Below are 13,473 nucleotides of genomic sequence, written 5' to 3'. Positions count from 1 at the left end.
TAACATTTTCGAAGACCACCCAAAAAACAAAGTTACTATTTGATTGAAAATGGGAATAGTCAGATGGTCTCCAACAGTTTATTGTGAAATAAAAGTACTTTACAAAATCTAAAATGTTAATGTTTTCTTTTACAAAGCAGTTTATTATTTCAAAATGTAACGTGGTACGTTGTATGTCGCTGTGTGTTAATTTTGAGGTTATGCGTCATGGCGCGTAGCTTTGCTTTTTGCAGGCTGCCATGGAAAGCGAAGAGGAGCCATGTATGGAACAACCGCCTTCCCTTTCTATGGTGGCCATATTTGAAAAGGATTTTGTTTTGTAATCTGGGACGCCGCAGGCAGCCTGGATTATAACGAGAAATCCTATTTTTGAGTAGCACACGTTACTGCTTTGCAAATCTAGATTGTTAATGGCAAATCTTATTGTGTCTGTCCTTTACTGAGAAATATAAAGTAGATGGAGTGTATATGACATTTTAAAAAAAAATGTTTTCACTGTGAAAGGTGGTTCTTAAAGGAACATTTACTTTGTTTACGGATGGCTTGTTTGTTTGGAAGGAAAGCTAATAAGAACATTTGGGAACGGAAATGAGGAAAGAGGCACCAAACAGTAATATGGCGGGGTAGGTGGACGGCGAAAAATGTTGTGCGTTTATTTGGTTGGGGCAGTCTTTCTCATGCTCCTTCATTACAGCAGTGGTGCTGTTTCTTGGGGGGAGGGATGGCCTTAGCTCATGTCGTTTTCAGATTACATACTTTTAGCAAAAGTTCTAGTTATCTGTACTACATTGCTAATGGCTGACTACGAATAAGTGTTGGAGCGGTGCAAGGGAAATGTTGAAGCTGAACGTTCCTACATCAATATAAAATGTATTTCCACACTCTCCACTAGGCATACATCTTATTGTTAAGTGTGTACGGATTCTCGGACACGTCACTGTGCTGTACGCCAGCATATGGTCATGTGGCATTCTCCGAAAGGTGTCCAATTAAGTCAGAAGTTACTTTATATTATGGTTACGTGCCACTACTACAAACCGATGACCTTTAGCAAAAACACTTTAACGGGACGGTATGGTTAAGTTGCCCTACTAAAAAACTGTGAAATTCAGTAAAAAAAACTTTAACGGGACGTTATGGTTCAAAGTAAAACCGAAAAACCCTGAAATTCACCAGTTATGGGAAGCTAAGCAACCATAACTCACGCCACCACCCTGCACTGCTAAGACTAACACCCAGGACATCAAAGATGACATCACAAATGTCATTGATGTCATCACTGATGACATCACATGTGCATTTAGTTTTCATGGACAACCTCCACAAGGGATTGTCATTATAATATTGGCAGAAAAGTGTATGCCAAATAGTTCATTAAGCAATGCATTGCTATAAATGCCATTGCATTACTGAGTTCTTTCAGTACATGAACAAACTCATGAAGAGAGGTAGGCATTGTCTACTGCATGCGCCATAGAGGTGCAATATTCAAAATCTTTCCATGTTGAATAGTAAAATGATAAATGCTTCCATTACAGATTTTTGCATACTGTGCAACAGAAGTTCCTATGAATGCTTCCCTTACTGCACAATTGTACTATTGCACACAAAATATAAAGAGACCACAATGCATACAAATAGAAGCATATACAGGGAACGTAAAGTAAGCAAAGAAAACTACACTATTCCCATTTAACGTCATGCACAGAAAAGATTCTTGTGTTTCAAAATTCCTTTTTCTCCTATGTATATGTGTCATATGATGAAACTGTACCCTAAGGATGTGTTGTAAGAACATATGAGAAGGGTAAGGTCTACACATATAGTACTTTTTATTTTTTTAATTCCTGACTGACAGTGAAGAAAGCCACCTGGCTTAGATATGTCAGTAAAGGAAAAAAGAGGGAGCTACACATGCAATGTCATCACTGATGTCATGAATGACATTTGTGATGTCATCTTTGATGTCCTGGGTGTTCGTCTTAGCAGTGCACGGTGGTGGCGCGAGTTATGGTTGCTTAGCTTACCATAACTGGCAAATTTCAGGGGGTTTTCGATTTTACTTCGAACCATAACGTCCCGTTAACAAAGTTTTTTTTTAGTGAATTTCATAGGTTTTTAGTAGCGCAACTTAACCATAACGTCCCGTTAAAGTTGTTTTTACTGAATATATACACACACCCACACTTCAATGTAGTTTGAACTTGTTTGTTGGGTGACTTCCCCACCATTGTGACATAGGGGATGACCTTTTTTACTCTGATATTTTAAATAAATAGAAGTATTTAAATTCAATTAATAGACACAGAACCTTCAATAAACCCTACGTGTAGGCACTGCAATCACTTTTATTATTTGAGGTGGTTGAAGAGTTTCTCAAGTATGACACTATAATTCTGTGTTTAACTGAAAGGCACTCTGATGCACCTTGTAGAGTGTTCTTTGGGCCTTCATGAAAATAGTTTTTAATTATCCTGAGGTTCTTTTGGCTCTAAAAATCAGCCAGGGTTTAAACCATTCCAACTTTAGTTGACCCACATATCTAGAGCTGCAGAAACCCTTCATGACTTTGAGCTCCAATGTTTGTTTCATTTAAATCAGATTATGGGTAGTATAAATTCAGGCTACCCGGCATCCATTGCACATTTTGACTTCTTCATTTCCGAATGTTACTCCATTTCTTTGGATGCCCTTCTCTTAGGATCATTGGCCACCTGTTGTAAGCTACAGTAGTTTAATTTGCTTTCAAGGTTCAGGAACTCATAACCACCATCTGAATGTGGACAGCCTACTCTGTCTTGCATACTTTGCATGTACCCTCCTCCTTAGGATCCATTACCTAGGAAGACAGACATTTGAGAGGATTTAGCCTCCATAGTGAAATAATCCTACATTTTGAGAATGAAATAAGCCGTTCTTGGCATCTTTGTCCCAACTATTGGATAACATTGGCAAACATGTCTAGTCATGTCCACAAGTTACTGTTTTCCTACACGTTGTAAGTGAAAGGGATAAGGCTATAAGAGTAAATCAATTACTATAAAAAGCGAATAATGCTATTCTTTGGATGTTTTCAGTGTAGCTTTGTTGTGTATTTGTTATTTATTTGCATGTTGATATAAAATTTGTTTTTGCTTGCAGTAGTTATGCAGTTTCGTCATTTTCTGAACAAGAGAGTGTGGAACATATTCGTCCCATCATGACACGGCCTTATGATTTCAGACAGTTTAAATCCACACTTCCGCAGTGGGAGGAGCAGATTATATTTATTGACCCATTTGGATACCTCCTTCAAGAAACTGAGGAAAGCCCCAAAGTTATTCTATTTTTTGAGGTAACATTTTATTTTATAACCACATTTCTGTTTCTTTTTCTTCTCTTGAAAAGGGTTTTTACTTTTGGCTAGCCCTTGTGTATTAGAATTGACTGAATTACATATGAGCATTGCTGAGGATCTGGTGACTTTGTTTATTTTATATGCAAAGTTTTTTTAAAGTTGACAACCTGTGGGTCATAAATTGTTAGTGTCTAAATACTTAGAGTGTAGCTTTTGGCACATCAATTGAAAAAGTAAGATGTGTGGCATAGTGTCCACTGTAGTGAGAACAGAACAAGCAAAACAAAAGGGGTGATGGCTGAAAGGTTTAAATGGAAACCCTCCAGACCATCGTTCTTCAGCTTGCCAAGCCATTACACAAGGGGGAAACACCATATGCAAATCAGGCTTGGTTCCACCATATAAGGGTTAGTCCAGGCTGAACTGCTACGTCACATGCCTTCTGCACTAGACCACAAGTATCCACAGACCTGTTTCAGCCGCATTGGGCATAATCTGAGGTGTAGCTTTGGTTTCTAGGCTCCAGAGGGTTTGGGGCCCACGTGTGGGCATACCTGTCCAACTCTGACCACGCAAAACAAAAGAGGGAGGAAGAATAGCTCAAGGGCAACACATTTGTCTTGGAAGCAAGACAACGCAGTGCAACAGATCCAGATCCTGCGCTTAGAAATCACTTGCTGGTATTAAGCCTATTATAAATTAACAATAAAATAAAAATAAATAAAATGGCCGGAAGATTTAGAATGAACCTTAAACCTCTGGCACTTATTCTGGGCAACCCTCCAGGCCATCAGTCTGCGGTCTGTCTATTGACTTTGGTTCCTTTGTTTATCCCTGTGTCTCTGGCTGTTGCAGTATCCTCTTGGGACTCTTTTCCTTCTTTCTCTGTTGCAGACATTCTTTCGGCTGTGGAAAAAATAAAATCTGCCTCACTAATTGATGCTATTCCACTGAATATTTTTAAAGAAATTCTGCCGTCAATTGCCACCAATGTTGTGTATGCAATCAATCTCTCCTGCTCCATGGGCGAGATCCCCTCCGGCCTGAAACATGCCTTGGTTATTCTGCTGCTCAGAAAGCCTTCTCTCGAACCACTAATTCCAGCCAATGTTCATCCTTTATCGCTCCTTCCTTTTTTTTATGAAGTTGCTGGAGTCACTAATTGCACACCTGCTTGGGAGGTTCTGTGAAGACACAGGTATTTTCGGCGCCTTTCAGTCAGAGTTTAGGCCAGGTCAGGGCACTGAAACAGTATTGGTTTCGGAAGATTTTACACTTATTTCTGATCAGGGTGGAGTGACAGCAATGATTCTGTTAGAACTGTTGGCTGCTTTTGACACAGTTGACCTCTGTTACTCACCCCCTTGCGGACTGGCCGGGGCGTTGAGTAGAAGTAGCCACTTAGGAACGGACCCTTCAGTCACTGCTGAGTAAGTGCCAACAGGGAGGCAACTCAGACCGGACCACCTCACTTGAGGCAGCTCTTTCTGGTGACACACCAACCTACTTCAAACGCTAAAGTAGACAGGTCGATGGATAACCCCAAAGAGCGGGAACGCCACACCGCCACACCAAGCTGAAAGGTGTTAGCAGCTAAGTCTAAGACGAAGGTCCCTCTGGTTGTTAAAGGGAAGTCAAAGAGTACCAAAGAACGATGGGATAAAATAACAAACAGGGTAGTTAGTAATGGGTATCTCCCCAAGCGGCACGAGGGTCGCAACTAGGTCCGGATTGGTGCAAGGAAGAATTCAGCGTAGCATCCAGCTTGCACGGGTAATCCAAACCACAGTTCCATGAGAGAAGGACAGTCAAAGGTGACAGTACGAAGAGGAGGGGGTCCGGTTGCTATTCCTAAGCTTCTATGGTTTCCGAGGGAAATGGCAAGGTAGAACCACATAATCTTAAATGATTCATTCTTACCAGAGGAAATGCTGACATCCGCGTCACTGGGCAAACACTAGGCGGATCGTGGATGTTACTGATTGCTAGGTGACTCGCTGCGTGTTTTGGGAGGAGTTCTTGCCACACGAATGTACAGGAGAATGTAGGCTGCACAGTGGGATTCAGAGAGAGCCGTCCCGGATAGATTTCAAGAGGCGTCCGCCGCGGGCAGCAGGAAATATAGAAAGATTCGGTCCAAGATCAGGATCGAGCAGGTAGGTTCAAACAAAACAGTCAAGGGGCGCGCAGATAGCGTTGTCCAAATACAATTCCGAAGTCGAGCAGGAGATGAATCAAAACACAAGGATCGCAAGGGACTGAGAGAACGCTAATTAGAAGCACGGATCCCTTGATCACGTGACCTTTTCTGGAAAGCAATGCGTCACCCACACAGGAGCGTCGGCTTGCCGCAGCGTGAATGTGTCAGGTGATTTGAGAAATGACGAATAGACCTGCAGCTTGGTTTCCCCAGCAACCGCCAATGCTGCCAGAACGGTGAAAACAAGGAATGCACCCTATTTCTTAAGACGGCAAGGCCGATGTGAGCTACAGCGAACGGATCGTGGCTGGAGCGCAGGTATAACAACCACTCCATCCTGCTCAGTCGACTGTCTGCATCTGGGATTTCTGGTTTCCTGGTTTCATTCTTTTCTTTCTAATCGCTCTGTCTGTATCTATTCATCCTCTTGTTGCTCTTGTCCGCTCCCACTATTTCCGATGTTACTCGTAGGCAGATGATACTCGGATCATAGTCTGTCTGGATCTGCACCACCCCTCCCGTGATACTCAGCTAAGAGACTCACTGCAGGCCATTGGGAGCTGGATGAGCGAGAACTGGCTTACATTGAACAGCTGTATGTCTAAGGTTATGGTGGTGGGTTCTGCTCCTGCTACTTCTTTCTGGACTCCTTCCTTTTGGCCTTCTTCTATTGGTCTTTTTCCTGTCCCTGTAGCAGTTGTTTGGACTCTAGGTGTTATATTTTCTGTGTGCCTTTTTATGGCCACTCAGATCAGCTCGGTCTGTCAGGCTGGCCATTTTCAGTTGAAGATTCTTAGAAAGGTGCTGCAGTTTAATCCTCGACATCTTCATGCCCCGGTTATTGATGCGGTCTGGTACACAGGGCTTTCCATGCTGTGGCGCCTGAATATTTGCAGCATAAGGTTCGTCCCTATGTACCCTGCCGTTCTCTGGGCTCTGGGGTCAGATTTCTTATTTCTGTGCCTAGTTTTCAGTTTGTACGAACTGGTGGCTGTTCCCTTTCTGTGATGGCTGCCAAACTGTGGAATGACCTGCCTATTGCACTGCAGCCCACTGTGGCTCATCTGGAGTTTAGACAGTCATTAAAAACCTTGCTTTTCTGATAGTCTGTGCTGGGCCAATGTAGGTGTTCTGAAAGTCTTGTAGCACTAGGCTGCCTTTTGGTGTTAGTTGCGCTGTACCTTTGGGTACGAAATGGAGAACATAACCTAATTCTTTAGCCTGCCAAGCCATTACAGAAGGGGAAAGGCCACATGGAAATCATGCTTGGTCACATCCCAAAAGTGGAAGTTCTGCCCTAACTGCTAGGTTGCATCCCTTTTTCAAAAGGCCACAAGCAAACAGACAGGTTTCAGCCTCATTGGCCGGTACCTGAAGAATGATGGTCTGAAGGATCATTCAGAGCAATTGCAAGAGGTTTAAGATTACTTTCTAAACCTTTCAGTCATCACAGCTTTTGTTTTGGGTGTGAACACACACTGACATCACATTCCCTTTTAAAAGTGACACCAAATGCATCACAAATATGTCATCATTGCCACTGAGTACGTTACAGATATCCTGAAATGCATAACTTAAACAAAACACACATTGAATCAAGAATGAGGTTGATTCTTAGCAGAACATGTATAAAAAAAAACACTTAACCTGTAAACTAAAAAGCCTATGGGATGTTTTGGCCATAAATCAATGAGACATTGAGAATAGAGGTATTGTCTTCACTCTGTTGGTCTAGCAAGTCCTCATCTATTAAATGTTTTGATTGGTGGGGCGTGGCTTGGAGGGCCATCGATGTGGTCGCTCCCTTGAGGCCGCCCGTGGGATGTCCGCCTCCGCCGCCAAATTCAAGCGGTTCCGACCGAGTATCCAAGTCGCCAATGACATCTATGGCGCTCGGAACCGATGAGGCACAACCTGGCTTACAATGATCTTCGAACGCCGCTGCGTTCGCCTAGAACTTAGCGACCGCACCGCTCCCCCGCTGCCATTCGAAGGAACCAAGATGGCGGCTGCGCCGGAACTCGGCAATAAACTGCGAACCTGATGGCGACGGACCTCAGGGGGACCGAAGAGAAGCGGCAGACAGAGGCTACCCGACAAACAGACGAGAACGCCATCGGGGGCGGCCCTCGGCCGGGCCGACAGGGGTAACATGGAGGCCACGAGATAAGCCCTGGGACCCGCCCAGAGAAGCCCAACTTCGTGGGCATTCCTTTCACGGTGCTTCCTGGGGCGCCCCGGCCCACCCCGGTCACAGCTTGGGCCTCGCCGCAACCTTTTCAGCCAAGACCGCCAAACACGATCATCATGTCTAGGCAAGCAAAGGTTGGCAAAGGGGCAGATATCGCCACCATGCTCACCACGCTAGATAAAAGCAGGAAGCAGGAGCCTCCCAAACTCACTCCGCAGAAACAACAAGAGGACGGGGGATCTCTCGCCATCAAAGGGGACCTAATAGCTTTCATGGCGGACATCAAGTCGGAATTCCGCTCATGCCTATCGGAACTCACCACCAAAATTGAACAGAGGGACCAAAGGGTCACAGAGGCCGAACAGAGGCTCGGAGAAATCGAAGACCACTCCCGGGATCACGCCACCACTCTAGGGGAAATGCGAAAAGCCATTGACTCCCTGCATCAGAAATGCGAGATCCTGGAGTTTAAGCAGGAGGACCTGGAAAACAGGGCACGCCGCAACAATCTCCGCATCCGGGGGGTCCCGACCTCCATCCCCGACAACAAGTTAGCGGACTACGTGGTGCGCTTCTTCGAGGCCCTCCTCCCAAACTTGGATAAATCTCAGCTCTTGCTAGATCGCACCCACAGACTTCGCCCACGTCGCGGGGCAGTCTCCGACCCCCCCCCAGATGTCATCACAAGGGTCCACTTCTTCACAACCAAGGAAGCGATCTCGGCGATCAGCCGCCAAGGGGAGGAAATTACATTTCAGAGTACGCCACTCCAAATATATCAGGACCTCTCACCACTCACCCTTCAGAAAAGAAGAGCACTTCGACCCCTGGCACTGTTCCTCCAGGAGCAACAAGTCCGATACAGATGGCTGTTTCCGGCGGCGCTACAATTCACATACAAAGGCACCTTATGCCGCATCAGCCACTTGGAGGACGCAGAGAGGATCATGCATCCATCTTCACCCCAGGAACCCTCCACACCAACCCCGGAAGGTGCTGAGGCCCCTGGACCGCTTTCCTCCCAGAAACCTAAACGTACGCCATGGTCATCAACCCTGCGGATCAACAAAAAGAAATTAACAATGGCGCCCCCCCGTACCTCCGGGTTCCAGTTATACCCCTCCCTGGCCTCCTCCTAAATTCGGATCCGCCACATAACGCTTCATCTGACCTACGAGGGCGGAGACGGCGGACCATACCCACGGTTCATACCCACTCCAAGGAGGCTTATAGTCATAATGTCGAAAACATAATACCGAAATACAAAAATGTCGAAAACAAAATGTCGAAAACAAAAATGTCGAAAATATATAAATATAATAGGAAAAGTCAAATAGTCGAAACAAAAATGTCGAAAAAAAAGTTGAACGATATTACTAACATACCAATGTGAAGTAATGCTAATCGTCCATTTTTATGGGTGGGGGTTGCCTCCTTCCAACCCCCCCTTACCTCTACGCCGAAACTCTCCCACCCTCCTCTCGACCACCAACACATAACCTTTTGCCAATGTGTAAATAAGGTACATTATGACTAACGAAAACCCCATACAATCAGGAGTCGTAAGGGTTAAGCCAATATGTGACACCCACAAGTAAAGAACCTTGCATAAACACAAAAGGGACAGATGACGGTTGGGGACAACTGTCATTACCTGACAGGACCAGAGACAGAGTGAACTAACGTGGATTCGATTCGGCTAAGTCAGGCAAACAATCAGGTAATTTAAAAAAAAAAGAATATGTGACTAGATAATTAAATCGTAAAATATATTACTATTAGTGTATGACAAACATAGTAAAACATTTTTTACCGTTATTTTAGATTGAACATGACAGAAAGGGTTGAATACATAACCTCACAAAAAGGCGTAAAACTGCTGGTTTTGAACGGTTACATTTATAGTAAGGAATTTGAAAAAAATGAACGCTCGTACTGGAAGTGCATTGAGTATGGGCGATCAAAATGTGCCGCACGAGTTATAGTTGAATGTTCCAATACAAAAATAAAGGGAGAACACAACCATCTACCGGACAAGACAAATATAGTAATAAAACAAACTCTCCACGAGCTAAAAAGAAAGGCAATTGAACAACCCGGACAGGCAAGCGATTTGGTAATATCAACGGTATGCGACACGTTCCCTTCACACATCTGCGCAGATGCCTAGTGAAAAACATATGCAACGAATAGTAAACCGCAAGAAACAGCAAAAGGAAAATCTACCACCAGCACCTACAACATACAATGACATGACCATACCAGAAGTGTTTAGAGTGACAGCTAATGGAGAAAATTTCCACCATTCTACCGTTGATGTATGAGACGAAAAAATGTTGATATTTTCAACTGCTACCAATTTCAAGCATCTAAGTGAAAGTGCCCAGTGGCAAGGTGACGCAACTTTCAAAGCCTGTCCGAACCCCTTCCAACAATTTTATTCACTACATGGAACAATAAATAACAAACTAATTCCACTTGTTTGTTTTAATGCCCAAAAAAAATGAAGAAACCTACAGAATCATGTTGAACAAAATCAAGGACACTGTACCAAATTCAAAACCCAAGAACATAATCATGGATTTTGAATTAGCACAGATTAAGGCATTTTCTTCAATATACACTGATTCTAGCATACAAGGATGCTTTTTCCATTTTACTCAGTCGATATGGAAAAAACTACAAAAACTTGGCCTAAGTAGTAAATACACAGACGACAGCATATTTCAACATAACATAAAAAAACTATTCGGATTAGCATTTGTGAAAGAAGATCAGGGTATACATTACTATGAACATTTACTTGACACTGACTATTTTAAAAATCATGAGAAAGAAAATTCGGACATGCTAGATTACATGGAAAACACATGGATTGGACAGTTAACAAGGAATGGCACCAGAAGAAGGCCAAAATACAATATAAACTTATGGAATTGCTACAAAGCAACCTTGGAAGGGCGACCTAGAACAAACAATTCACTTGAGGGATGGCACAGACGTATTAATAAAACTTTCAACACAAGTAATCCTAATTTGTGACATTTTTTAAAAGAATTAAACAAAGAACAATCACATTAGGAATTTCGAGTCTCCCAAGCAATTTCACTCGCAAACACAGAGGTAAAAAAGAAAAAATACAGAGACTATGAACAACGCCTTGAGCAAATAGTACAAAATTTTAATGAAAATGACAGACAACTACCTTGATTCAATAGCGTATAATTTAAAATGTTAAAGGTACTCACGTTTTTAAGAAATCACCAATCCACCATGACAAATCCAAGCGATACTCGTAAACAGCACCAAGCAGCAAAATCCAAGGAACCCATAATCCAAAAAGCTAGCCAGGGAAAATCACCATCCAAAAAGAAATCCACATGTGCGATCCATAACAGTGAAATCCGGAAAGGAAAAAAAGTTGAAGATCCAAGAAAGTCCGTGAAAAAAAATCACTGATCCAACACGAAAAAAAAATCCATGGCTAGGAAAAACCAAAACATCCATCGAATCCAGTAAAAAAAAACTCCATTGGATCCATGAAAAGGGTGAAAAACCTTGAAAATCCAAAAAGAAATCCACACGAAAGCACGGAGACCCGAACGCGATGGAAACGCTGCACGAATGAACTTTAAAAATGGCGCCTACGTATACGTACAGTAACGCAACCTTACGTAGCATGCAATTACCATATATAAACAAAATGGTCATTCTCATTTCTTAAACAATAGCGCCATCTATCCATCTATTGGAAAAAAAGTATACTAAATGTTCAACGTTATCAGTTTGCAATTTGTTATTTATTTATTTATAATTGAAGTTTACAATAAATATAGATTTATTTAACTTATATATATATATATATAAGGAAAAAAATACATGGAATATGCAATTGCTGTTCAAAAATACTTAATAAAACATAGTAAATAATAACAATGTTCAAAAATACATAATAAAACATATTTAATACTTACCTTGTATTAACATCAATTCGAAAAAAATCAAAAAAAATTCGACATTTTTGTAATTCGACATTTTTATTTTCGACATTTTTTTTTCGACATTTTGACTTTCGAGATTATTGCATTCGATATTATGACTGGACATCCTCCAAGGACACTTTCCAACTTTCGTTCCTTGGACACCCACGGTACTCGATACATGATGGGACAATCGGCCCCGTTGGCCAAGGGTGGACCCATACCTACAATGTTGGTCTACTCACCAGTTAAAGTTGCAGCCCCCCGTTGGGGCTTCGCGTTAAAACCTCAAGTGCAGGATGGTACAACAAGAGCTTGTGACAAACATGGCAGCTGAATCATCGACCCTGACCCCCCCCCCCATTTCAAGGGGTAGAGAATGGGACACCTCGGACCACCAGGTTCTACGAATCCTCTCCCTAAATGTTAACGGACTGAACTCCCCTACCAAGCGAAAGGCAATTTTATTAAAGCTCCAGGATGAAAATGCCGCGATAGCCATGCTCCAAGAGACCCACTTGTTGCCGGCGGATGTGATCCGGCTTCGCTCTCAATCGTTCCCGCTTCAATTTTTTGCCTCCGGTTCAAGCAAAAAAGGGGGTACGGCGATTCTCTTTAGAAAAGACTTGAACCCACAAATCCTGGAAACAAAAACATGCCCGGAAGGCCGATACACAGCAGTTAAATGCCTCCTGTTTGGAGACCTATACACCCTCATCTCAGTATATGCCCCTAACTCGGGACAATCACTCTTCTACGATTCCTTGGGCACGACCCTCGCTAGCTTTGTGGAGGGCCAAACAATCGTCGGAGGGGACTTCAACGGGGTCCCCGACCCCACTAAGGACAGGTCACACCCCCCAAATCCAAGCGATTTCGCCCAAGCTCTCAGCCTCCTCCGGTTGTTCAGATCTCTGGAGATAATAGACTCATGGCGGGTGTTTCACCCCGACGAAAGAGACTACTCCTTCTACTCATTTGTTCACCGCACTTTCTCAAGGATTGATTTATTTCTGATCTCCCCACACACCTTCCCCTCAGTCAAAGAGGTCTCCATCGGCACGAGGGCCATGTCTGACCACGCTCCAGTGTTCTTGGAACTCTGGGTTCAGGACCTCAATTCCAATAGCCCACGCAAATGGTCTCTGTATGACCCGATCCTCAATGACATGGCTACGAGAGACAAGATCGCGACAGGGATTAAAAACTTCTTTGACGAAAATCCAGCCTCAGACACCTCACTGGCAAATAACTGGGACGCCATGAAGGCAGTGATCAGGGGCTCTCTCATTGCTCAGGGGGCGGCCTACCACCGGAACAGATGCCAGACTCGAATTGCTTTGGAGGACGAGCTAAGGGAGGCAGAGGCAATCCACAAGGAAAAAGGCTGGTCCCCTAAAACACAACGGATCATGCGAATGGCGAGGAAGAAGCTTGAAGCCCACTACGCAGAACAAACCGCCCTAAAGATGGCAAAAGCTAAACAATCTTACTACGCAAAGGGCAACAAAGCGAATAGGTTCCTGGTGGCCAAACTAGCCAAACGGAGACGCATAAACATGATCGCAGGCCTACGGGATCCGGAGGGGGTCACTCGATACTCGGAGCCCGAAAAACAACAGCTTGCAACAGACTACCTGACCCAAATCATGAAGGCAACCCCTCGTGACCGACCGCAACAGGTGGAATATCTACGGAAGGCAGCGGTTCCCCGTCTCGCCAACACAACGAGAGACGAATTAGAGGAGCTCATCACAGGAGAGGA

General features: G+C 43.7%; 1 protein-coding gene across 1 annotated transcript in view; it reads left to right on the top strand.

The window, feature by feature from the left end:
* The window catches only part of AHI1 (Abelson helper integration site 1), a 2,019,384-nt gene that overhangs the window by 400,103 nt on the left and 1,605,808 nt on the right, over window positions 1–13,473 (top strand). The window contains exon 7 of the mRNA XM_069606745.1: window positions 3,142–3,334. Coding sequence (XP_069462846.1) covers window positions 3,142–3,334 — 193 coding nt within the window. The remainder of the gene's footprint in view (window positions 1–3,141; window positions 3,335–13,473) is intronic.

The sequence above is a fragment of the Ambystoma mexicanum genome, chromosome 4p (genome assembly GCF_040938575.1).
Source record: "Ambystoma mexicanum isolate Mex_15411 chromosome 4p, UKY_AmexF1_1, whole genome shotgun sequence".
Lineage (NCBI taxonomy): Eukaryota > Metazoa > Chordata > Amphibia > Caudata > Ambystomatidae > Ambystoma > Ambystoma mexicanum.
The sequence above is the reverse complement of the archived record's forward strand: the minus strand, read 5'-3'. Positions and strand labels throughout refer to the sequence as shown.